This window comes from Lissotriton helveticus, chromosome 9 (genome assembly GCF_964261635.1).
Source record: "Lissotriton helveticus chromosome 9, aLisHel1.1, whole genome shotgun sequence".
Lineage (NCBI taxonomy): Eukaryota > Metazoa > Chordata > Amphibia > Caudata > Salamandridae > Lissotriton > Lissotriton helveticus.
In genome coordinates, this window is record NC_136070.1 from 1,098,641,828 (window position 1) to 1,098,668,909 (window position 27,082).

The 27,082-nt window shown below is 44.4% G+C and overlaps 1 protein-coding gene across 2 annotated transcripts in view; it reads right to left on the reverse strand.

The window, feature by feature from the left end:
* CFAP20DC (CFAP20 domain containing) overlaps positions 1 to 27,082 on the reverse strand; it is a 1,807,766-nt gene that overhangs the window by 548,103 nt on the left and 1,232,581 nt on the right. For both annotated transcript variants that reach the window (XM_078661515.1, XM_078661514.1), the window contains one exon: positions 2,505 to 2,708. In XM_078661515.1, the coding sequence (XP_078517641.1) occupies positions 2,505 to 2,708 (204 nt within the window). The remainder of the gene's footprint in view (positions 1 to 2,504; positions 2,709 to 27,082) is intronic.

Below are 27,082 nucleotides of genomic sequence, written 5' to 3' on the forward strand. Positions count from 1 at the left end.
GGATTTTCAAACAAGGCAATCTTCGTCATAGCATTTACAGTTGAATTTGTCTACTTAAAATATTCCTATAGGTTTGTCCAGCAAACATCTATTTGTTCCAACAAATGTTCTACTGAAACCCTTGAAGTGGAAGGTTTCAAGTGGAACTATAGTTTAACATTAGGATATAGCCTCTCCCCACCTACACCTAAAATGTATATTATATTATATTATATTATATTATATTATATTATATTATCAAAGAGAATTTCCAACCAAGAATGGCCTCTGAAAAAGTTTCGGTATATTTCTTTCACAATAGAATAATAAATAATCACTTCAACCAATTAACTTGATGTAGACTTGCAAATAATTTTCAGGTCTTCCTGAAAAAAACACTGGCATGAAAAAAAACAAATAACACTGCATGAATTGTTCCGTGATTTGAGAAAATCTAGCAGTATTCCTCTGTTCTAAAAAACACAGGCTGCCAGGGATTCTAAATCCCAAAGGATGTCACAAGACAGACGTCCACAGAAAGTAATGACATTTCCTAGACAGAACTGTTGGAAAAAAGAATTGTGAATGAAAAGGCCACAACTTCTTAGGGCATCCGAGAGCAGTAGTACATAGCAACCTATCAATTCATCATTACATGACCTCATCTCACGTGATATTACAAACAGGGGCAGCTCCTCCATTAGGGTGGAGCAGCGTCGTCCCGCTGCTTTCTCTCAGTGCGACAAGCAGAAACATAACATGGTAAAACTACCATTTTATGTTTCTGCTTCTCGCACTGCGAGAAAGCAGAAGTGCCTGGTGGAGGGCGGCCAGGTGGACGGTCCTGCTCGGATTGGTCGCGTCCCTGGTGCCGACCATAGCAGTCATGCGCACTTTTCTTTTTTTTGAAAAAATGGCCACCCCATAGGCGCCCAGCTGGGCGCTGTCCCCACCAACCACAACACTGCCATTGCAGCGTTGTGATTGGCTATGTGGAGGGGAGGGAGGATGCCTGCTTCCTGTTCCTGGTGGAGACGGGAGAGCAGGAAAGCGTGGGAGCGGTAGGACCCGGCAAGGAGCAGAGGCAGCACGGGACCCGGTAAGGTAAGTTTTTATTTGTATTTTTATTCCGCCCAGCCCTCCCGTGAACTCCCGCGTGACCCCCCCCCCCCCACGAGTCATGTCAGCCGCGACATTGTGACGCTTTGGCATGTTTGAATGTGGCACGTTTAAACAATGCATGATTTGGACGTGACTCGATTCATAATTATAGTCACATTCTGGAATAGTTTGTGGATCCCTACATTCTTTTGGAATGCCTGCTCGCTAACACACTGTGATGGTAGTGAATGAGTGTTGAAAAGCAGATGGAATAAATTTGTTTGAGCAACAGCACATATGGAATAAACACTCACCTAACGTGGGCATACCGATACAGTATTTCTTTTTAAAACATAATTTATCGCGTGTGAAATGGGTGCACTTTTTAGTGCATGAGAATAGTTGTTTGATCACCGACAGATGGGATTCTTAATGTTATAGGAGCATTCAACCAATCATGATACCACAGCACATATGGCATATTTATTCAGGTCGTAATTACTCACTTTGCTCGCTTGTGGCACTGTAATCATCCCCCCAACTTTTACGCCCCCCAACTTCAAAAGTCACCAGCCGCCACTGATTACAAATGATGCCATTTCACCGTACTTTGATGCTGGACCAGTTTTCAGGAGACTGAAACAATCCATGGAAATGTGCTTCTCAATGGAAAAAGTAACCCATGTGCCAAAAAGAGGTTTACAATAATAATATAATCTTGTGAGGTTTTAAACTACTGGAAAAGGCAACAGAAGTGCAGATCTGTAATTAAGAAAATGGGTAAAATCTTTGAAGGTAACAGTTGTTTGAAAAGGGTGGGTTTTACACAAACAGAGAGATAGTGGAGAAAGCATATTTACAGTCCTTCCATAAGCTCCAAAACATTCCCAGCTGTATTTTGAAATATTGTACGCATACGGTTGCAAATGATCTATAAATAGCAGGATAAAGACATCTGTATGTCGTGTAGACCTACAACCATTATATGATTTACTTGTTATGTATACGGTGCAGCCATTATTAATATCAATGATCTATTGGGGAACATCACTATACATTTTGACAAATAATTTTAGTTTTTGTCTGCACTATTAGTAATAAAAGGCCGTGAGATGAAGCGTGCTCTAATGCATTTGCAACAGCTCATAGGCATTCCATTAATAACATAAAGGCAACATTTGCCATTAAGCTTATTGAATCATACTTCACTTAGACTGGGGATAATATGTACATTTGGGAATACAGAAATCATTTGAATATCGGCTGCTGATTTCCTCTTAACTCTTCCGCTTATACCTGAAAGTCAGAAATCTGCTGTGTTTTGTAGGTGTCCTCCATCTTGCATACAATCTCTTTGACAACCCTGCATAAGCCAAAGGTGCAGCATGACTACATGACAAGCTATGATTTTAGGAATGACTTACCGGTGGTAAGCATGAGTTCCACGTGGCTGTGTCGTCACTGCTTGTGCTGATGTTTACATTGCAGTTATCAATTTGAGATGCACTTAATCCATGGGAGGCGCCGTCGTCTTCCATCTCCTCATTCTGTTGTCTCTTTAAGCTAGCCAGCATCTGAATTTCTGACGTGCTTAGTCGGCCAGGCTGGTAGTTCCTCCAGTCATATTCCTAAAAACAACAGATTTAAAATGATTGTCATTTTTACCTACAGGGCTGTTGGGCCTAATTTTAATTATGGTTTCAACATTAACGGCGGCTGTCTTCATAATGTAGTTCTGATATTTTTACCATCTCATAACGGCTATGATGGCCAGAGATATTATCGCAGGTCTACAGCAGCCTACGCCATTCCCTCAAATCTCCAGGAGGTAAGACCTATATTCATTTTCTTTCGTATCACCTTTCAACCAGGGCAGCAAGAACATTCCAGATGTTGAATACCTCCTACATGCATGAAAACAAAAGCAAACACTTCCTACAGAAGGGAGATGGGACACATCAGAAGAGAGCAGAAGCGAGCAGAGAAACAGGTATCACTTCCACAGAAGCCTTCCATTCCAAGGTGGATGTAGAGTTACAAATGACAGACCACACCATCTTTCCAAACTCTCCTCTGCCACCTCTCCAGCCATGGAAAGGTTACAGAGTTATTCCTGCCCTGTCAGGCGAAAATGCGTGTCCAGTATAAGAATGGTAGGGAAACTTTAACAAAATTGGAAAAAGGGAAGGGGAGGGGGTTCTCTCTCGAGAAAAATGTTTTCCAAGTGGAGAAAAAAAGGAAAGCCTGTTAGCAAGTGCATTTTCACATGAGGAATTTAAATGTGCATGTGAGAAATTGGGTTTTTGGTTGACTGGGGTGCGAGCCCTGGTCAAACATAAACCACAATCGTTTCAGAGTAAGGCAGAACCAAACCCCAAATTAAAATGGGTTTATACCCCTGGTAGTTTGGCACAGAATAGTCAGGCTTAATTTAGAGGCAACGAGGGTTGTATGACCAAGGCATGCATGGCTAACGCGTGCCTCTACAAAGATGCCCGAAATACGAATGCATCTGAAAAACACAGTCCTTTACTATGCATGCCTTTACCACACATGCCTTTACCACTCAATTTGGTGGTAAAGGCATGGCTGATAAAGGGATGTGTACTAAAGATCACACACCAGCCCCCCATCTTGAGCCCTAAAAACTACCCGACCCCTAAAAACTACAAGCGCCCGAGCCCTAAAAACTACCTGACCCTCCCAAACCTTGAAAACTACCGACCCCCAAGCCTAAAAACTACCCCAACCCCCATCTGAGCCCTAAAAACTACCCGCCCCTGGCCCTAAAAACAACCCGACCCGAGCCCTGAAAACAACCCGACCCCCGAGCCCTAAAAACTACTCCCAACACTTAGCCCTAAAAACTACCGCCAACACTTAAGCATTACGCCCATCCTCACACAACCCGGCACCAGCCCCACTTACCAGGCTGCATCCCCTCCCAATCCTTCTTCTTCTGTGCCCGCCCATACCAACATCTAGACTGCCCTCTGCCTTAACCACACAATGAGTGCTTAAGGAACATACATGGTTAAGCCAAGTGTGGCTCTGCCTGCGGGGAAAAGGCATGCATGAGTCAGCCCGCATTGTAAAGGCTGTTTCCCCAAAAGGTGCCCACAACAGTATTAGGAAAGTAGAGTGATTTTTTTATAAATAAAACAAGACAAACATCCATTGAGTAGAACCAGGGATATGAAATTTTAAAGTTAAACTGTAGATATCTGGTTGTGCTGGACCGGGACAACGTCATCTGTTCAGGCCGACTACGATAGAGTGCGGGCTGAAATGCTGAACAGGGCACCTTAATTCCTGGTTGGGTAGTCAAAGCAATGCATTAGTTCCGAGATGTGGCGAGTCTGCTGTGCAAGGTCCTTTTGTGTCAATACCAGGGATCCTGTCAACGAGAGCATGTGATGCGAAGTCCGGAGTAGGGGATGTTCCATGCAGTTGGGGCGATGCACCAGTTCTGAGGAGCTGTGAGACTGTGATGCACAGTTCATCGTCGAGGCTGCCATCGACGAGAGATGTGAGGGCCTGTGCAGAGGATGCATCACGCAGCAGCGGTTCAGAAAGCGATGCAGGCTGCTGTGGCGGTGGTGCGAGTCTTTGCAACGGTTTCAAACCATTCAGCAGTACAAATGTGTCCATTCTGCTCTGGGTTGCGCCGTTCATCAGAGGAGATGCGTCACTTCTGCTGGACCCATAGAGGCTATTTTAAGGAGAACAACGGTCCTCAGGAAAAACAATAACTGGACAAATAATCTTATAGTCCACAATAAGTACTATAGTTCAACTTCCTGACCCAGACGGGCAAGGAATGGTTTAATTAAAAAATTAAAAAATTGGTTGACCTTAGGAGGGTCAGATACAAACATTTAGATAGGGCACAATCCTGTACCTATCCCAAGGGTTAGAAAGAGCGTAAAGTAAAAAAAGGGGGTGAGTGATTCAAGAGGAAAATTTCTTACAGGCAAAAGAAAGTTTTTTGGAGCCAACTGTCGTTTGCAAATTCAAAATCAATCTAAGCAAAATTACGACATACAGTGTATACAGATTAATGTATAACTTAATGTCATGCAACACTGTTTTTAAGCGTCAACGTTTCGATCCCTTGGCTCCTAGTGAACCGGGATCATCATCAGGACTGTATTAGTCACTGCCTGTTTCCTTTAAGGACGCCTGTCCGGTCTCTATGTCGGTCTTACACAGACGTTGATGGACAATTCACAGTTTTGCGGTATCCGGGGAAGGGATTGCCTTTTGTGAGCAAATTAAGTCCAAGGGTCGTGATGTCACGAGTCCTCCTTGGAGTGGGAACTCAGAGAATAGGAGTCCGTAGCTCCCTGCTCAATCGGGGGAGAGGTCGCTTTATTGGGCGGTTTCGATCGCTTAATCGGCGAGTCGCTCGTGGGTGGGTGGGAGGAGACACAATGGTCTCTCTCCTCCTCTTCTGCAGCGTGATTCCGCTGTAATCTGACTACAGCGGCCAAGGGATCGAAACGTTGACGCTTAAAAACAGTGTTGCATGACATTAAGTTGTACATTAATCTGTATACACTGTATGTCGTAATTTTGCTTAGATTGATTATGAATTTGCAAACGACAGTTGGCTCCAAAAAACTTTCTTTTGCCTGTAAGAAATGTTCCTCTTGAATCACTCACCCCCTTTTTTTACTTTATGCTCTTTCTAACCCTTGGGATAGGTACAGGATTGTGCCCTATCTAAATGTTTGTATGTGACCCTCCTAAGGTCAACCACTTTTTTAATTTTTGAATTAAACCATTCCTTGCCCGGCTGGGTCAGGAAGTTGAACTATAGTACTTATTGTGGGCTATAAGATTATTTGTCCAGTTATTGTTTTTCCTGAGGACCGTTGTTCTCCTTAAAATAGCAAACTACCCATGGTCCAAAGGTATTTATTGGGTTCCCTTGTGTACATTAAAAGGACCCATAGAGGCTGGCAAAGCACCACTTCCAAGGTCCAGGACTGGGGTGACACATCTTGGCACTGTAGACTCACAGATGGCAGAGTTCAGGTGTAGATGCAAGGTTTTTGGAAGCCTTTTGTGTCCCTGAGGCTTCAGATCAGGAGGCCAGACAACCAGCACTGAGTTCAAGAGATGCAGGTACAGGTCCCCTCACTCAGGCAAGAGGGCAGTAGGTCAGTATGGCAAAGCCGTAGTCCAGCAGAGTGGTGGTTCTTCAGCAGTACAGTAGACATTCTTCCTGGCAGAGTATCCACAGGTCCAGAAGTGTACTGAAGAATTGGTGTCTGACATCCAGTATTTATACCCAGTTGTGCTATTGAAGTGGGGTAGAAGCTTCTAGAGGTTTCCATTTGAAGTCCCCAAGAATCATGCCTTCCCTGACGTGACTCCAGACTAACTAAAGGGGGTATGCAGCCCTTTGTATGGAGGCAGGATACAGCTTAGTTAGCTGTAAGAGGGGCTGTTCCCAGCTCCTCCCTCCCATCCTACCAGTGATGTCCCAGCCAGGCACACCTAAGCTCCCTATTTTGTGTGGCTATCTAGAAGGAATACAAAAAAGCTCAACTGTCAGCTACACTCAGTCATATGACCAGAGATGGGCCACAGGTACTAAAAGGCTAAGGCAAGAAAATGGCAACTTTTTTAAAGTGGCACTTTCAGAATCGCAATTAAAAATCTGACTTTACTATGCTAGATTGTTAAATTGTCATTCCAGAGAAAACAAACATAAACTGGTTATACCTTCCCATTTGGAAATTACACGTATAAAATGTAATAAGGCAACTCCAATGTTATCCTACGGGAGCTACAGGCCTTGTAGTAGAGAAAACGAATGTAGGAGTTGTTTACTACCAGGACATGTACGACTTGAAAGTATATGTCCTACTTTTCAAATACATTGCACCTTTCCATCTTGGCTGTAGGGCCCATGCTAGGGGTGGCTTATATGTTTTAAAAAGGAAGGTTTAGGTCTGGCAAAAAGTTTATTTTGCCAGGTCAACATGGCAGTTTACAAGTGCACACACAGGCTCTGCAATGGCAGGCCTGAGACATGTTTAAAGGCTACTTAAGTGGGTGGCACAATCAGTGCTGCAGGCCCACTAGTAGCATTTACTTTACAGGCCCTGGGTACATGTAGTACTACTTTATCAGGCACTTAGAATTAAATTAAAATGCCAATTGGGGATAAAGCAATATTACCATGTTTAGAGGCAGAACGTTGGGAGGAAGACCATTCTATGGCTGACAGGTCTAACATGTGTCCCCCCAGCTGAAAGTGAGGAGAACTATCCAACCCCATGGGAGTTCTCATCACTAAGGCAGAAAAATCTGGATAGATCGTCAACATTGGCGTGGTCTGACCCAGGACGGTGATCCCCCATAAAGTCCATTCCCTGAAGGGAGATGGACCACCTCAACAGTTTGGGATTTTCATCCCTTATCTGCATGAGCCATCTGAGGGGCCTGGGGTTTGTCTGAAACTGGAAGTGAGTCGCAAACAAGTATGGTCTTACCTTCGTCAGTGCCCAGATCACAGCAAAGACCTCCCTTTTAATCGTACTCCCCCTCGGTTCCTGTAGAAGTAACCTCCCTCTAATGAAGGCTACCGGTTGGTCTAGGCTCCTCTCATTTCACTGTGCTAAGACTGCCCCTATGCTATTGTCGTGTTTTGGCAGCTCCTGAGTTAGCGTTTTAGCACAGCTACACGGTCTTTTCCGTTAACTTGACCAAAACGAACGGGGGCCATCTCTAATCCCTCTGACTTCCGTTTCAATGAACATGCTGCCTCGTGGTCAGTGTGCCCTTTCGTCCTTTCTCGATACCCATGGTCACTAGTCTGCTCGGCAACAGGCTATTTTTAGTACTGGTCAAGCGCACATGCGCATTTCGCACCAATTGGTCACTCTCCAGGAATGTTCACGCTAACTGACCAGTGCTGTTGAAACTCCTCCCACATGTTGGCTGTGTTCCAAAAATGACCTTATATGTACCTAAGATGTGTAACTTGTAACCGCCTATCTTTTTATTGCTATTAAACTGTATAAAAGAGGTCGCGCACCGATGTTCGGTGTGCTACTTCTTACATTACCGAAGGGTGCTGTAGGAATGTATCACCACCCCATGGGGTCTTAATAAAATTGTCTTTTACCTTTTCCAGTGTCCGTGCCAACTTCTATACTAAGGTGTTCGAGAGTTTAGCAGAGTATGTAGGCCTGATTTGAACCCAACACCACAATTGGCGACCACGAAGGGACTCATCGGCGACTCGGAGGCCCGAAGGAGAGGTCGTGACGAAGGTTAGGAAACTCGCCATGGACGCGATCGCTGCCATTGAGTGACCCGAGTCTCGGCACCCACGGTGTGTTTTCCCTTCCTTCCGATCTGACCTTCCAGGTGGCGCCGGTCCTCGACTGAGATTCTGATCTTGGATTGTCGTGATGTGCCGTTTTGGCTGATTCGACCACAGAACTTGGCAGTTGGACTTTGGACATTTGAAAAGAAAATTGGTAAGCTTTTGAGTGGTGAGGTAATCTACTGACACTTACTGTTTTTTTTTTTTTGAAACTTTGAATTTTGAATTTGAATCTGTTAGCTAACGTTTTGAATCTTTGAATTTTGAATTTGAATATGTGAAGTGCACCTCACATAGGCAGGCATGTAGGGATATTTCTCTGATTTATTTGATTTGAATAGTGCACCGTGTTAGGTGTCATTTTGTAGTATCGCGGTTTCGTGGTACTTTTTGAAACATGCCTGTTTTTAGCACACTCCGTAGGATGTGCTGTTCTGAAAATGGTACCAATTATCGATTGAGTGAAAAACAGCCGGCTCCCCCAGAGGGGACTCCAAATCGTGAAATGTATGTTAAATACGGTATTCCACCTATAATGTATAGTGCATTATGGCATAAGTATACTAAGACTGATCGTGAATTACAGTGGCCACTATATGGGTCGTTTGACCTTCGAAAGGTACAATATGTAGAGCAGTGCTTGTTTCAGCGAAGGTCTAGACAAGATATGTTTGATTGTGTGCGTACGTGGGAGAAAGAGGTGCGTGAACGAGCGAAGCGTGAGGAGGCCTTGGCGGAGAAAGTGCAGCGGAAGGCTGCACATGACAAAGCTTTACAGCTACAGGAGAAGGAATTACAGGAAAAGAAAGAGAGGGAGAGACGAGAACGTAATCTACAGGTTAATGGTCAATTCCCTATCAGGCGTCCTCTCTATCCAGTCCTTACTAATGAAACAGATGATTTCTCATTACTAGATCGTTGTCCGCCTCCGTACGTCGCACCTACGGCTCCGAACGAGGACTCGGACGAGGATAGTGATCGAACACAGCGTACCAGGTTATATACGGAACGAGCTACGGAATTGCGCTCGATTGCGCGAAAACTAAATAGTAATACTGTTACTGTTTCCGATGTTACTAAACAAATGGAGCAGTGGTCTGATAAGGAACGACTGTATTTTTTAGATCATTTTGGAGATGAAGTTGTTGAGCGATATAGAAAATATTCTCTCGAGTTAGAACCTAAGGAGATATCTAAGATTCGTGAGAATTTTCGTAAAGGTCTTTTTGTTCTTTCAGATGCGGACGACTTCTTCAAGCGTTTGCTTGAACTGCGTAGTGAGACGACACGGCTACGGGAGTTGGAAAAATCGAAGAATTCGTCTACGTCCGGAGCGACGGGGATATCCAAAGAATGCCCTATCTTTGAAACAGATAAGATCGCTGCGATTAATGTTAGACCTATGCGAGAAGCCGCGCCTTTATATGTCCCTCATAAAGGGGATGGCACAGATGATGATAAAAGCTCCAAAGACGCGAAAGGGTATTTTGTATATAATTGGGTTTATACGCCTTGGAATAGAGCAGATGTTATGGCGCTTAAGAATGCGTTACCTGATCCCCGTAAAAACCCTGCGGCTTTTTATGAAAATGTTGAAAGTGCAATTTCTTCATGTATCATGACGTTAGTTGATATTGATCTATTTTTCGGGTTGATATTGCCCCCTGATATGTGGAGAGTAATTCGTAGGTTTGATGACCAGACGACTCTCGGGGCCACTTGGAAAGATATTGTTCAGGCTGATTTAGATAGAGAACCAGCATGTAAACCGTGTAAATTAATATTAGATCTTCCAGGTGCCATACTAACAAAATTAAAGACTCTTGCTCCCGCTAAAAAGATTGATTGGACTATATTAGCCTCGTGTAAGCAGAAAGCGGATGAATCAGTTTCTGATTTTTTCTCTCGCTTCGAGGAAGCGTTCCATGATTACAGTGGTCAATTATTGACAGAAGATACTGGCAGGCATCTATTCGTTGATAAGTATGTAGCTAATCTCCTACCGGAGATTGCGAAACGATTAAAAGCGAGTGAAAGTTCATGGACCACAGCAACCCCTGCTTCTTTATTGACTATGGCTCAATATTATGAAAGACAGGAATTAGAGGCGAAAGAAAGTAGTGATAAGAAGGCGAAGGATTTGAAGACAAAGGTAATGTTAGCTCAGGTTCAGGCTACGAGAGGGAACAATAGAGGAGGGCGAGGATCATACAGTAATGCTCCTCCCCCTCGTTCTGACATTTCTGTGAATCAATGTGCATACTGCAAACAGTTTGGGCATTGGATTACAGACTGTCCGGTGTTTCGAGAGCAGCGTAATTTGAGGGGACGAGGAAGTGGGAGATCTAGGAATTATTATGGAGGGTCAAGAGGAGGTTATGGCACGAATGATCGAGGAGGTTATGGCATGAATGACCGTGGAGGATATGGAGCAAGGGGTCGTGGTCAGTCAGATTATAATACGTTTGATAACCGCAATCAATATCAGATAAATGAGGGTGATCCTGCTGAACCACGGGATGAGCATTACGCATAGGATTGCGTAGGATGGGGTGTGGAATCGGTTGAGGTACCAGTTGATCAGAGGGGTCCATACATAGAAGCACATGTTTTGGGTTCTACTGATAAATTTCTGGTCGATACAGGAGCTACTCGTAGCGCTTTGTCCAAACACTTGGTTCCAAGGGCTCCCCTGCCTGGCGAGGTAATTACAGCAATAGGGTTCGATGGAACACCTACTTCTAGCCCACTGTCTCAACCTGTTGCATTTCATGTTGATAAATTTGCTGCCCCTTGTCCCTTTTTGTTGTCCCCAAATACACCCGATAATATTATTGGACTCGATATGTTAAAACACTTTCGAGCTACTATTCGCTGTGCCCCAGAAGGAGTGCGAGTTGTGCTGAATGAGAATTACCCAGACTTTGAGCGAGTGTGTTTTCTCCATGAATCTGAAGTATTGGCCTCCTTACCAAATACGTTATGGGCCACTTCTGACACGGATGTGGGGCAGATGTTAATCCCTCCAGTACGAATTACTGTAAAGGAGGGAGTATCTTTACCACGTGTCCCACAATATAAGATTTCTAGAGAAGGGGAACTTGCATTAATACACATTGTCAATGATTTGATTTCTGCAGGAGTAGTTGAGGAAGTTTCTTACAATATTTGCAATAGCCCAATTTTACCGATCCTTAAGAGAGACACAGATACTAAGGTTTATCGTTTCATTATTGATTTGAGGGAAATAAACAAGATAGTAGTGCCTCAGTACCCAGTGGTGTCTGACATCACCACGTTGCTTACGTTGGTTCCATCGACGGCAACTACTTTTACAGTTATCGATTTGAAGAATGCCTTCTTTTCGATCCCTGTACATCCTGACAGTCGATATCTATTCGGCTTTACATTAAATAATAAATCGTACAGATTCTGTCGAATTCCTCAAGGCTATACTGAAAAGTCCTAGCATTTATAGTCAAGCATTAAAAAGACAGCTTGATTCTTTTGACTTACAAGAGGGAGTGGTTCTCATTCAATATGTAGACGATATCTTACTTGCTGCAGACACGCCAGAACAATGTGAGAAGAGTACCTTTGCTTTGCTTTCCTTCCTGGCCAAACATAATCATAAAGTTTCGAAGAAAAAGCTGCAATATTGTAGACCAAAGGTGACCTACCTCGGTCATCTTTTGTCTAAGGAGGGCCGTGCATTGACACCAGATCGAATTCAAGCAATCCTAGATACTCCAGTCCCTCGCACTCAGAAGGATGTTCGCGCCTTTATAGGTCTGACGTCTTTTTGTAGGCAATGGATACTGGGTTTTTCACATGTCGTTAAACCATTGTTGGCATTATTGTCTAAAGATACACCGATTCCCATTGAATGGACGGATGAATGTCAGAATGCTTTTGAGCAATTGAGACAAGCTCTTTGTTCTGCACCAGTGTTGGGTACACCTGATTACACGAAGATCTTTACATTATATGTACACGAGAAGGATGGGTGCGCATTGTCAATGTTAGTGCAGACACACGGAGACAAACAGAGGCCTTGTGCATACTTCTCGGCGGTACTCGACCCCGTGGCTCGAGGATTGCCTGGATGTTTTCGAGCAGTTGCAGCAACAGCAGTTGCGATACGACAAAGTGAGGGAATAGTTTTGTCACATAAATTGTTGGTGCTAGTTCCCCATGCGGTAGATGCGTTACTGAATCAAACGAAAACACAGCATCTAACCAGTGCCCGTCTGACAGGATATGAGCTAACGTTGTTGGCGCCGCACATCACACTAAAACGATGTGCAGCACTAAATCCTGCTACTTTATTGCCGGATCCTGTTGCTGAGACCCAGAAGGAAGAACAACATGATTGTGTTTTTCTGACTGAGGAACAGACAAAGGGTCGTATTGATTTACAGGATACGCCATTTCCAGATGCAGATGGGGAACTGTGGGTTGATGGGTCATGTGTGAGGCTACCAGATGGTACGACTTCCGCAGCTTATGCGATCACGACACTTAAGACTGTGGTAGAAGCAGCACGGATACCCCAAAAATCAGCTCAAGCGGCTGAGTTGATAGCCTTAACGAAGGCATGTGAGTTAAGTGCAGGACTATGTGTGAACATTTACACGGATAGTCGTTACGCTTTTGGAGTAGTGCATGATTTTGGCCTACTTTGGAAGGAACGAGGATTCCTGACTTCACACGGAGTACACATCATGCATGGAGAATTGGTGCGCGATCTCCTGAATGCACTGTTGTGCCCAAAGAAAGTTGCAATAGTCAAGTGCAGTGCACATAAAAAGGTGACGGACAAAATAGGACAGGGCAATGCCTTTGCAGATCGCATTGCAAGAGAGACCGCTATGCTACAAAATAATTTCCCCATGTATGTGGTGAAGTCACAAGCTGAGCGGTGGCATGATGCTAGAGAAGAAATACTCGATATACAGAAGTCAGCATCAGAGGCAGAACTTGTGAAATGGGCCACCGAGGGAGTATTGGATGATGAGGGTTGCTGGCGTAGTAAAGATATGGAGAGATGGAAACTACCCATGGCCTATTTACAAACAATGGTGCAAATGACACATGGACTGGCACACATTGGAGCTCTCGCAATTACTAAATTGCTTACACGAGTTTGGGAAAATGCTGACATTGCTAGCACAGCTAAGAGAGTAGTGCAGACCTGTCTGGTATGTTTGCAGCATAATCCTGGACAAGGGACTCATACTCCTAAAGGTGGGTTTGTTCCACCTACTGCACCATTCGAAGTACTACAAATGGATTACATCCAGCTGGAACGCTGTAATAATCTCAAGTATGTTCTAGTAGTGGTGTGTGCCTTCAGCAAATGGATTGAGGCTTACCCTACGAAAGACAATACAGCGTTGACAACAGCTAAGGTGCTACTGAAGGAGTACTTCCCGCGCTACGGTGTTTGTAAACTTATGTGGAGTGATAATGGCCCTCATTTCATTGGAAAAGTAGTGGAATATGTCCTGAAAGGATTGGGAATCAAACAACGATTCCATGCTGTCTTTCATCCGCAATCAGCAGGTTTAGTAGAACGATACAATGCAACTCTGAAGCTGAAGCTAGCAAAGATAGTGGCATCTACATCTCTGAAATGGCCGGACGCTTTGCCTCTGGCATTGCTGTCCATTCGATCAGTGCCACATTCTCGATCTGGCCTCACACCCTACGAAGTGGTGTTCGGAAGGCCTATGAATATTTGGGGGGTTCCAAAGCCTCGTCTGATACATGATATGCCTTGTATAATGATGAACGATTATCTGGCACGATTGACAAATGATTTGCTTTCTATTCATCAACAGGTTCGAGAGGCGCTCCCTGATAACTCCATTGGTGAGGCTCACGATCTCCGCCCTGGGGACCACGTGATGGTCAAAATCTTTGAGCGATCCAGCAGTTTGGAACCGAGATGGCATGGCCCTGAGCAAGTGCTGCTGGCTACGCGAACTGCTGTGAGAGTCACCAACAAGAAGCGGTGGATTCATTCAACGCACTGCCGACGTGTCTCTCCGAATCTGGTGAGCCCTGTGGTGCTATCCGACTACAGAAAGATTTTGGATACAGAAAAGAGCCCAGCTGTCACGCCTGATGAATTGGAGGGAGCCTTCCCGGACCACGTTGTTTCTGATAAAGTGAAATATAATCTACGCCCCAGGAAATAAGCTTCCTTTTGTGTTCTTTTTGAAACTGGTTGGTAACCGCTCTGAGGTTTGTGAAACGGAAGCCGGGAATATCAAGGGGGGGGGATCAGTTCTGTCCAGTGTAGCGACACCCGTCTTGAATCCCGGAGAACAAATCAACGGCAGCCTCGGTTCAGAACCATCGGTTTTTTCTTTTTCTCGCTTAGTGTCGTTTTTTGAAGAGTATTGTCTTATGAGCCATGGCATCTCCTTCGACACGAAAAGGGAGAATTCTTGGTGCTGTTTTGTTTGTCTTGACCGTAGTGGTGATCGCAGTATTAGCTTGGACTATAGAACTGTTGTTTCCTGTACGAGAACATTTACTGCCCACTACTCCAAGTCCATCTGAACATTTTCATTTTACTCTGCCTTTCCACGAAGAAAGACATAGGCAGACTTATTTGAACAACAGTTTTATTAAGATTTTGCATCATACTCATAACATGACCAATACGTCCAATTGTTGGGTATGTGGAATGTTGCCCGGACATCAGAAGAAGGGAGGAACACCACTCATTCCTCTCCCGTTTTCTCATAATGGTTCTTGTCATGCTTGGTACACTCTTCTTTTTACTCTGCGATGGCCGACGAAAGGTGGATTACTTTTTCGATTGAATAAAATATGCTATAACGATAAAGATGGCTATCCACACGCTGAAGGAACTAAATTTGAATGGGAAGAATATCGTCCGGACAATGTTTCTACACCTCGTGTGTATACGAATCAAAGACTTATAAATGTTACGACCATGCATATAATAACCGTCATCGATACAAAAGCAGATTTGTGTATTAGAAATAAAGGTACAATCCCCGTAGGTCGCAGTGAATGTAATATTACACTTACCTTTGATACACCAACTGGAATTGCATTTGTAGCTTCGCATAACACATATTTCGTTTGTGGAAATAAGGGATACCATCGTCTACCATTGGGATGGTTGGGAACGTGTTATATAGCATTTGTATTACCACCTGTGTTTATTGCTCCTCCCATGTATCACAATGATTATGTTTTGTACCATGATTTCATATTGAATAGAGCGAAACGATCAATAGACCTTGATGAAATAGACCAGACTGATACCACTTTGCAACAATATGTAGATTTCAATTTGGGGTTATTTTCATTCGTAGGAGCTGCATTAAATAGTAGAAAGATAAGGCGGCTTACACGTGTGGTGGAAGCCGTTGCCAACGAAACTGCTTCTGCTTTAGGGAACATTACTGAGGAATTGCAAATTACCAGAATTGTAGCGCTCCAGAATAGAATGGTTCTAGATGTGATACTAGCTGATAGAGGTGGAGCATGCCGCGTCATCGGAAGTAGTTGTTGCGTGTACGTACCAGATAACTCACCTTCTGTATATGATTCGATTACAAAATTACACAAGATAGCTGCTGAGATCCACCCAGAGAATGGAACATGGACCTTTTCTGGTTGGTTCTGGACCCTGCTTAATACTTGGGGCTGGAAATTGTTAACGATTCTCTGTGTTTTTATTGGAGTACTATTTTTCCTTTGTCTATGTATTCAATGTGGCCCTACATTATGTTCTATATGTATCACAGCCTGCATTCCGTCCAAACGAACTATTGTCAAGCAAGAGAAACTGAGCAATGATGAAGTATTAAAAATTATGGCTATTAACATTGAGGATGAACGTTCTGACTATGTCCACTATGAGGTAGCTTTTGCTAAACGCTAAAAGGGCCGTCTGTCGTGTTTTGGCAGCTCCTGAGTTAGCGTTTTAGCACAGCTACACGGTCTTTTCCGTTAACTTGACCAAAACGAACGGGGGCCATCTCTAATCCCTCTGACTTCCGTTTCAATGAACATGCTGCCTCGTGGTCAGTGTGCCCTTTCGTCCTTTCTCGATACCCATGGTCACTAGTCTGCTCGGCAACAGGCTATTTTTAGTACTGGTCAAGCGCACATGCGCATTTCGCACCAATTGGTCACTCTCCAGGAATGTTCACGCTAACTGGCCAGTGCTGTTGAAACTCCTCCCACATGTTGGCTGTGTTCCAAAAATGACCTTATATGTACCTAAGATGTGTAACTTGTAACCGCCTATCTTTTTATTGCTATTAAACTGTATAAAAGAGGTCGCGCACCGATGTTCGGTGTGCTACTTCTTACATTACCGAAGGGTGCTGTAGGAATGTATCACCACCCCATGGGGTCTTAATAAAATTGTCTTTTACCTTTTCCAGTGTCCGTGCCAACTTCTATACTAAGGTGTTCGAGAGTTTAGCAGAGTATGTAGGCCTGATTTGAACCCAACACCACACTATGCTCTCAAGAGTCTGTCTGCACTATGAAATCTTTGGAGAATCTTTGGAACCTTGAGTATGGGTGCTGTACACGTGGCCTCCTTGAGGGTATCAACGGCTTTATGGCTGTCCTGTGTTCAGATCACCTGCCTGGGCTGTTTCTTTGAAGTCGGGTCTGTTAAAGGGGCAACAATGGTGCCATATTCCTTAACAAACCTCCTATAATATCCTGTGAGGCCCAGGAAGGCCCTCACCTCTGTCTGTGTTTTAGGGAATTTCCAAGCCAGGATAGTTTCATTCTTGGCCTGGAGTAGCTCCACCTTGCGCCCGCCCTCCATGTGGCCCAGATAAACTAAGGAACCCTCCCATATCTGTAACTTATTAGCCTTGATAATCAGGCCCACCTGCTACATGGCCTGAGGCACCTCCTGCTGGTGGTACAGGTGTTCCTCCTAGCTGGAGTTGTAGACAGCTATGTCGTCTAGGCAGGCAGCACAGAGTGCCTCCTTCCCAGCCAGGACCCTGTTTACCAACCTCTGAAAGTCGCAGGAGCATTCTTCAAACCAAAGGGCATCTCCATCAACTCAAAGTGGCCCTTTAGGGTTGAGAATGAAGATCACTCTTTTGCCCCCTCGGTCTGAGTGATCTCCCTGTACCCTGATGTTAGATCAGAAGTATTGAGGAAGTTGGCGGTGTCCAGCCTGTCTATGAGCTCATCAGCTCAGGAGCTGTGTCGCACACCAGTCTTCATGACGGAATTGAGACCCCAGTAGTCCACGGAAAACCTAAGTTCGGGAGTGCCCAGTGGGGACGCCTTGGGTACCAGCACCACAGGGCTGGACCAGGGACTGTTGGAGGGCTCGATCACCCCTAACACCAGCATCTCGGAGGCCTCCTCCTTGATACTGGCCCTAACCTCATCTGACAACTTGTAAATCTTATTTGTAATAGGTGAACTGTCTCCAGTGTCTATGTCATGGACCCACAGGTGTGTGAGTCCAGGGGTGAGGGAGAATAGAGAGTATTTGTACAGTAATTGTTGACAGTCACTCTGCTCTTCTGGGGACAGAGTAGGGAAGAGGTTGACACCCTCCACTCACCCATAGTGTTCCTGAGCAGGCAGGAGGTCAGGAGGCCTACTCTCCTCTTCCACTCCCTCGTCTGGCACCAGGAGCATGCTCATTTTGGACCTCTTAAGGTGTGGCTTGAGACAGTTCACATGGAGCCCCCCGAAGGGGCTCCTAGGGGTCTTGAGATCCACCAAGGAGTGGACTGCCCCTTCTGCTTCTTCACCTCAAATGGGCCAGACCAGCAATCCTCAAGCAATCTTGGCTCTACAGGCTCTATAACCAACACCTTCTGGTCAGGTTGAAACTCTACCAGAGTTGCTTTTTGGTCGTAACAGAGCTTCATAACCTCCTGCCTGGCTTCAAGATTACTTTTTGCCTTTTTCCAGAAACAATGCATCTGGTTTTGGAGGGCCAGCATGTAGCTATCCACATACTGAGGAGCTTTCTTGGGAGCTTTCTCTTGCCCCTCTCTAAAAAGGGTAAGAGGTCCCTTAACAGGGTGGCCATAGAAGAGATCAAAGGGGCTAAACCCCTCTCCCTTCTGTTGCACCTTTCTATAGGCACAGACAAGGTATGGAAGGAAGATATCCCACGTATGCCCCATGGGATCAGGCAGGCCCATTATCATGCCCCGAAAGGTCTTGTTGAATCTCTCCACAAGCTCATTGGTTTTGGGGTGATAGGGTGTGAAGAACTTATAAGTTACTCTACACTCATCTCACATGGACTTCATGTATGCTGACATGAAGTTAGTGCCTCTGTCAAAGGCTTCCTCTTCGGGGAACCACGCATTGGTACAAATCCCCATTAGGGCTCTGGCCATTCAGGTGCAGTCCCCGACATCGAAGGGTGGCCTCTGGGTAGCGAATGGTGTGGTCTACCAAGATGAGGATGAACCTGTTGCCTAGAGATGTCTTGGGGTCCAAGTGTCTAACAATGTTGACACATACCCTCTCAAAGGCAGTGCCAAGGACAGGTCATGGGGTCAGGGGAGCCTTGAGCTTTTTCCCGGACTTCCCACTGGTCTGGCATGTGGGACAGGACCTACAGAATGAATCTGAGATCGTCTTCATCTGGGGCCAAAAGTAGTGGGCAACATGCCTGGCAAAGGTCTTGTCTTGCCCCAGATGTCCTCTCAGGAGTATGAATTAGCAAAACCCATTAGAAAGTAGAATGCTGGGGGACTACCAGCACACAGGCTGCACCAGATCCGGAGGTTTTAAGCTCACTATATAGGAGGTCATTCTCCCAATAGATCAGGTGAGCTCAAAAGGTTTCACCAGCTGTCTCTGCCTCCGCTTGCTGCCTCATGCCCTCTAGAGTGAAGCACTCTTTCTGAGCCTTGCAGAATTCCTCTCTTGTGGGCCCACCCTCAACTTGACAAACAGCAAGCTCAGGCAGATCACCCAAAGCAGCAATGTCCTCACTGGCTGGCTCAGTGGCATCCTCCTCAGGTGCCCTTCAACCATGACGATGAGAACTTCAGAGTCTAGTTTCCTGTGCCCCTTGCCCCTCTCCGTCATGGCAGCTGTCTGGGCCAGTGGTCCAGGCTCCAGTTTGTTTGAGTCCCTTCCCAGGCAGACATGGATCTTGTGGTCATACAGACCCATTCAGGCTATCCCAGCATTTCAAAAAGTAACCTGAGCTCTGCCTTCTTCAAAAGGGTGTGCTCCAGGTCATTGCCCAAAAGACAATCTACAGGCTACTTTTAGAGAACCAGTCAAAGGGAACCATAGCCACCGGTAGATGACTCTCACAATTGTTGACGACTATTACTTGGCGGAATGTGTTATGGAGGACCTGCAGACACTAGATGACACTTCACAGTAGCCATGCTGGCTCCATTGTCCCTCCTAGCCTCCACCAGTTACCCACTGATGGTCACCCAGTGCCTATACTTAGAAGTATTTGCAGACATGTGGGCTTTTGGCACAATCTCCTTATCCCCCAAGGAAACTTGGGTCACCTCTGCCTGCTCCCCAAAGTTAACTGGCACTACCTCCTTCCTGAGTGCTACACTTGCCAACTCAGGTGCCTGCCCATCGTTTGGGGGCTGTGCCCTCTTGGGAAATTTGGAATTTCCCTTTGAGTGCTTTTACTTGTGGCAGTCTGTACATTGGGGAACAAACCTCCAAAGAACCACTTCTTCTTAGGCTCAGGCTGGGACTGGCACCACTACTCCCTAGAATTATTTTGGAGGGATTTTGTGAACTCCTTATTTTGAAGTTTCTCTCCCCCTCTTTCCTCACGTGGGACCCATGACCTCCCATTTATCTTTTGGACACTCTGGTGTTGGCCCAGAGGGCCACCTCCTCAGCAAAGGTCCCAGGGTCAGTCAGCTTGCTGTCAACTAGGTGCTGGCACAGCTCTGGAAAACAAATACTGAGCATGTACGCTCTCAAAATTAGATTGTACAGCCCATTGTAATCATTGACCTTGCTGCCCCACACCCAAACGTTCAGTGTCCTGCTGGAGTAGTCCACAATTCTACCCAGGATTAGTTGGGGAGCTTCTGACTGTCCCTGAACCTTTGGTTGTACTTTTCGGGGCTCAGCCCAAATTTAGCTATCAAGATGGATTTCATGGAAGAGTACCTGCTTTGGTCCCCAACCTTTAAAGCAACAAGTGTTTCCACAACCCCCACCTCCATCCCCTGTGCTCTTCTGGGGTCTTGTGGACCCTCAGGGCCACCTCACAGGCTGAAAACCACTTGTCAAAGTCATTCCCCACCACATAACTAGACACCAAATGCTTGGGGATGCGGACCTTTTTGTCTTCTTCAGACATTGCAGGTATGCTGCAGACATCACTGCTAGAATCAGCCTGCCTGGCTGGCCTTGACATTCAGCTTTTCTCTAAGTCAGTTCATGAGCAAGTAGTAACGTTTTCTCATCCAAGGCCCTCTCAGCCTCAGTCTTCTTTTGTTCTGCCTCCATGGCCAGTTTCTTCTCTTCCATCCTGGTTCTGACAATTTCCAGCTAGAGCTCTCTCCTCCCTTCTATCCAGCAGCTCCTCTGGGGACAGGCTAAGGAAAGATGCACTGTTCCCTGCCCTGGAATGGAGATTCAAATTAGGGGCCAAGTCATCCCCTTCAGCAGGCTGCTGATCCTCACGATTGAAATCCAAATCCTCTCCTTAGCTATCCATCTCCTCATCACCTTCACTTACTGTAGCATGTGACTGGTGGACTTTTATCCATGCCCTGAGTACGTTTTGCAATTCCACCTTTCTGGTGCTGCTCTTGGTTAAGCCCCCCTCTCTTCACAGAACTCCTCAAGCTGGGCCACAGTGTAGGACTCCATGTTTGCCAGCTCAAATTCCATGCTTGAAGAGGTGGATTCAGGCACAACAGACTAAGAGCGAATTTTGAGAAATCAACATGGCCAATAAAGGAGAATTTAACTCAAATTGGTCTTAGATTATTTATGCAGGGTAGTAGTGTAACACAAAATTACTGTATGACACTGCACAAACACAAGTCCAATCCTCATTGCTGAACACCAGTGTAATAAACATCCTCAAAAAATGCTGTTCTATGGACCATAAGAGAAAAGCAGAACCAATGTCTGCACAGGCCTACTGAAAAGGACTAAAGATTACATATCTATAAACATCATCCATCATCAAGGACACACTGCTAGAGATATGGGAGGAGATGGTATAAGATACACAACTGCAACTTATACTAAAACATCTACTCTCATTGTGTAGAGTATATACAAAAAACACGGAATTGTGACAATATATTGTCCAAAAAGTAAATAGAGACAATGGGAGGTACATATCGTTTATCATAATAAACACACAGGTATAGATTATTTAATTTTGGGATATGTAAATACACCACATACTATATAAGAAATGAACATAAGCAATAGGACTAATAGTTAGATACGCTGAGAAACGGTTTGAAATTACATTACACCGTGTACTACACTATGGAGAGTGAGAACCGGTCACAATATGGTGTCCAACAAAAATATACACACAGAATGGAACATATACAATCGATATATCCTCAATCATCGGAACCTCTGATATCGTGCAAACTGATTTTTTATGAGGAGAGCACAAAAAATGGAGAACAGGCATTTTTGCCTGACCTACGTGACATATCCGTCTCGCACACATCATACGTTTTTGAAAAAATCACCATGCACAACGTACAACACGGCCCGCAAACACGTAACTATGCCGGAAATAAGCGGAGCCAGGCTGTATTTGTACCGGCTCCCGCAACACACAATCAGGATGCGGGACAACCAAGGACGTTAAGGTTCCTGAGGGTGAGATACCTTGATAAAGTAAGTGGTACTCAAATGGGGACAGCCTGTTTTTTAACATTGACTGTGTAATGTTCAAACCAGTTTTTTCTGCTAAGATTCCCTTCCTTTACAGAGTGTGACTACAGGGTGCACCCTCTCAGTCGATCTCAGGTGGCAAGTAGCTACCGTCACTAAAGTCGGTACTCATATTTTACCACCCTTTCCTATTTTGCATGTCCCGTGACACATTAGGGACTTGGTAATTTAGCAAATTTTTTTCTAGCTACTAATATACGTACCAATGCAAATACAGTGCATAAGCGCAGTCGGCCTTATCTCTAAAAAAACAAAAGGGTACCTACGATGAACATTATATCAGAATATATTGAGGGCACATATGCATGGCAAAGCAAAGAAATCGATGAACAGACACCCAAAGGGAGATATCTGTAATACAAATTGATTACGATTAGTGTTTTTATGTTACATGTGGGTATGTCATGTTTGTCTCTTGCATGTTGGGAATATATGAAAAGCTATAATATAAGGAAATTCACTGTGCAGAATAGTTCTGGGCATAGATCCGACTGTCAGCAGTATTTGGGAAACTAATTGAATATTACAAACAACACTTAGCAAAGCAGGACTCCCCGCCTGCATTTAGCATCACATTTTAATACTGCCTTGGTATATGTATGTCTACCATTTTCTCTCCACAGAAGTAAAAGCGTCACAGAGACTTTACAAGTGGGTTGTAAGTACAAACCGCCCTTCAGCTACATGTCTTAGTTTGCATGCAAGCTTCAGGTGTGTACCCACTCTTTTTGTTTTGGCATTATAACTTGGGAAGAGGAACGGGTACGTCTTCTGACTTCTCATTCTCACATTTTGTTGAGTACTAAAGTATTTGTGCAACACTTCAAATAGTAACGCAGTGAAAGCACACCACAAAAAGAGCCCACAAGAGTATTAAAAAGTAGAGTGATTTTTACTAAATAAAAATAGACCAAAACGACAAAAATCTAATTAGTAGAACCATAGATATTTAATTTTAAAGTTTTTATAGAAATACCACTAAAGGGTGTAAAGCGCCTATTGTAGATATCTCTCTGTGCCAGACTGGGACAAAGCCACAAGTTCTGGTCGACCGTGATAGAGTGTGGTCCGGTCTACTGGAACCAATTTAGGCCCACTGAACAAAGCACCTTAACTCCTGGTTTGATAGCGCTGTGACGATCAACGTCAAAGATGCCTTGCATGGCTGAAGTGATGCATTGGTTCGGAGATACATTGAGGCTACGGTTCAAGGTCCTGTTGTGCCGAGGATCTCGTCGATGGGGGCTTGTGATGTGAAGTCTGGAGTTGGGGATTTGTCAAGCAGTAGGGGGCAATGCGGTGGTTCCAAGGAGCTGCAAGGCTGCGATGTGGCATTTGGGGTCATCGTCGAGGCTGCTGATGAGAGATACGAGGGCCTGAGACAAGGATGCATTGCGCTGTAGCAGTTCCGAAGCTGATGCAGCCTGCGGCAGCAATGCGACCCTTTGCGACAGATCCAATCCATGCTGCAGCAGAGATGCATTGGTTCTGCTTGGGGTTGCGCTATGCAGCAGAGGAGATGCATTGATTCCACAAGATCCACATAGGCTGGCAAAGTACCTTAAGCCCACTTCCAAGGGACCAGGATTGGGGTGGCACCACTTGGCAGGGTAGACTCACAGATGGAATATCCAGGTACAGATGCAAGGTTGTTGGAAGCCTGTTCTGTCTCTGAGGCTTCAGATTAGGAGGCCAGCCAACTAGCCCTTGGAGTCACTATGTGTTCTTCATTCAGAGATGCAGGTCCAGTTCTTCTCATCCAGGCAAAAAAGAAGCAGCAGGTCAGCAAAGCAAGAGTCCAGCAGAGTGCTGTCCAGCAGAGTGACTTTCCTTAGCAGCACAGCAGTCCTTCTTCCTGGGAGAATATCCACAGGTCCAGAAGTGTACTGAAGAGTTGGTGACAGAGGTCAAGTATTTAATCCCAGTTGTGCCTTTGAAGTGGGGGAGAAGCTTCTAGAGAGTTCCCTTTGAAGTCTCAATGCATCCTACCTTCCCTGCCCTGGCTCCAGACTAACTACAGGGGGTATTCAGCCCTTTGTGTGGAGGCAAGACATGGCCTATTCGGGTGTAAGTAAGGTTGTGTCCAGCTCCTCCCTCCCATCATGCCAGTGATGGCCCATCCAGGCACACCTAAGCTCCCTATTGTGTGTGTTTGTCTTGGAGAAACAGACAAAGGTCAACTGTCAGCTCCACTCAGTCATGTGATTAGAGAAAGACTACAAGCACTACATGGCTACAGCGAGAAAATGCCAACTTTCTAAAAGTTTAAGCACTAACTAGGGGCTGGGCCTAGTTAACATCAGTAAGGCAAGGCCACTGGAACAAAAAGAACAAACAAATGCCACTGCTGACTCTGTTTAGACAACACAATGATATCAAATGTGATCACACAACTTCAGCATTGTTATCACCCTTCCTTTAATTCCTCATTGTACATAACAAATAATTATACCATTTTGCATACAACTGTCAATAGTGGGGGAACAACATATTCATGTCACAAATACAATGTGATATGTTACGAATCCCACATTAAATAAACATCAACACATTGAGACAGTAGTGAATTAATATACACAACAAAAACACATAACACAGACATGTCACATTCCGCGTATCAGTTCTAAATTTGAAAGCACCCAAAAGTCACAAGGTGGAATGCCCTTACTGAGCCCTTACTTTGTTGGCTTGTAACCTAGTGTCAACTTAGTCTTTTCCTTTAGTTTAAGGCCTCACACAAGGATCTGACTATTCAATTTATTTTCACCAACAATTCCCTGTAGGTCAGTATATCTGTTAGACATATGTACACTACCTAGACATCAAGCTGCCAACTTGTTTCGAACCCAGCATTGATTTAGTGTTCTCTTCAGGACCCTGACCTGTTGGAAAATAAGTTTTAGTAGTAGAGTCCTGTGACAAAATTCTTCTTGTCCGTGTTTTATTTTGTCTTTTTTTTTTGTTGAGGCACAGAGTATACAGATGATTCAAGTCTTCTTTCCAATATTTTGGTGAAGTTATTTGCAGTGCAACATGTCTGCTTTAGCTTGGTAATGAATTCCTTTTCGTCACGACTTTCAACGTGTTGACATGTCAATATTAATCCTGCTGCTGCTCACCCCATGACACAAACTGATGTTTCATTCATTCAAAGACCCTATTTTTCACAAAAACTTTCAAAAAGTGTTATTTTCAGAATTGCAATTTAAAATCTGATTTCACTAAAAGTTAGGATTTTAAATTGTGATTCCAGAGGGGAAACAGCCATTACAACAAGGTTTTTACCTCCTTGTGCCTTTACCACTAATTTTTTACCTCGCATATTTTGACCACACGCATGCCTTTCTCACGTATGCCTTTATCACGCAATTAAGGTAAATTGGGGGTCTCCCCCCACAAATACATTGTTTTTATATATAAAAAATGTGTGGTAAAGTCATGCAATGTATTTCCCTGCGTTGTACCAACGTACAAGCTTCCAGAGACCCCAAACATGAACTGGTTATCTCTTCCCATTTTGAAATGGCACTTATAAACTGTAGTAAGGAAGCTCCAATGTTATCTGATAGAGGGATAGGTCTTGCAGTAGTAAAACACTAATTTAAGAGTTTTTCACATCCAGGACATGCACAACTTAAAAGTACATGTCCTATTTTTTTGCCAGGTCGAAACTGCACATACATGCTCTGCAATGGCAGGCTAGAGACATGGTTAAAGGGCTACTTAAGTGGATGGCACAATCAGTGCTAAAGCCCCACTAGTACCATTTAATTTACAGACCCTGGGTACATGTAGTACCATTTTACTACGGATGTTTAAGTAAATGAAATATGCCAATTGGGGATAAGTCAATATTACCATGTTTAGAGGAGTGAGCACATCCACTGTACCACTGGTTAACAGTAGTAAAGTGTGAAAAGTCCTAATGCCAGCAAGAACGAGACCAGAAAGAAATGGAGGAGGAAGGCAAAAGACCACCCTAAGGCCGACAAGTCTAACTGTGCATAGCTGCTCATGCAAAAATGGAATTGACAAAAGGATTCCAGTAGCTTTTGTAGAAATATTCACATTTTGCTCCTTAGTAAAAACACTTTTGGGAACCTTTTTTTAATGCTAGAAATTTTCAAATTTAGATTTGTTAATTTCTTTGTAAATTGGGCCAGCTCTGTACCTGACAGCATGAAAATAATATTTTGATGCTAATTTTTAATATAATGAATAATTTTGTGCCACTGTGTACACAGGTGAAGAATAACACTTGCCAGGTTCATGTGTTATAACTGTGGGTACAGATAGCCGTAATGTAAAAACGTCGTTTTAGTACAGGTCAGCCAAATCCATCAGCTAAAGGGAACCTAGCATGAAATTGCTTGACATGCGGAAAGGATGGCTTTTACTGTATGCCTTGGTTATTACTGTGCGCACATATTAGGTGGCTGTGCGTTTTCCTTTGAAGGTTCGTTTTAGTGGCTGCATACAGATGGCATAGTCACAAATCACAAAGCAAATCAAATCAGCTAGGCCGGCATTCATTTCAAATACAGAAGCAGATCTACACATACAAATGGAACAGTGCTACTGGCACAGCGCTCATGAAATTCTGCGAACCATTTCCTATTTCTGCAGCACCGATTGAGCAAATAGACATTGGCTCTGCTGTAGCGTCTTTAATGGACAACTTAAACAAACCCATAGTGAGAACTACATTATTTCATGACTACATTAGGT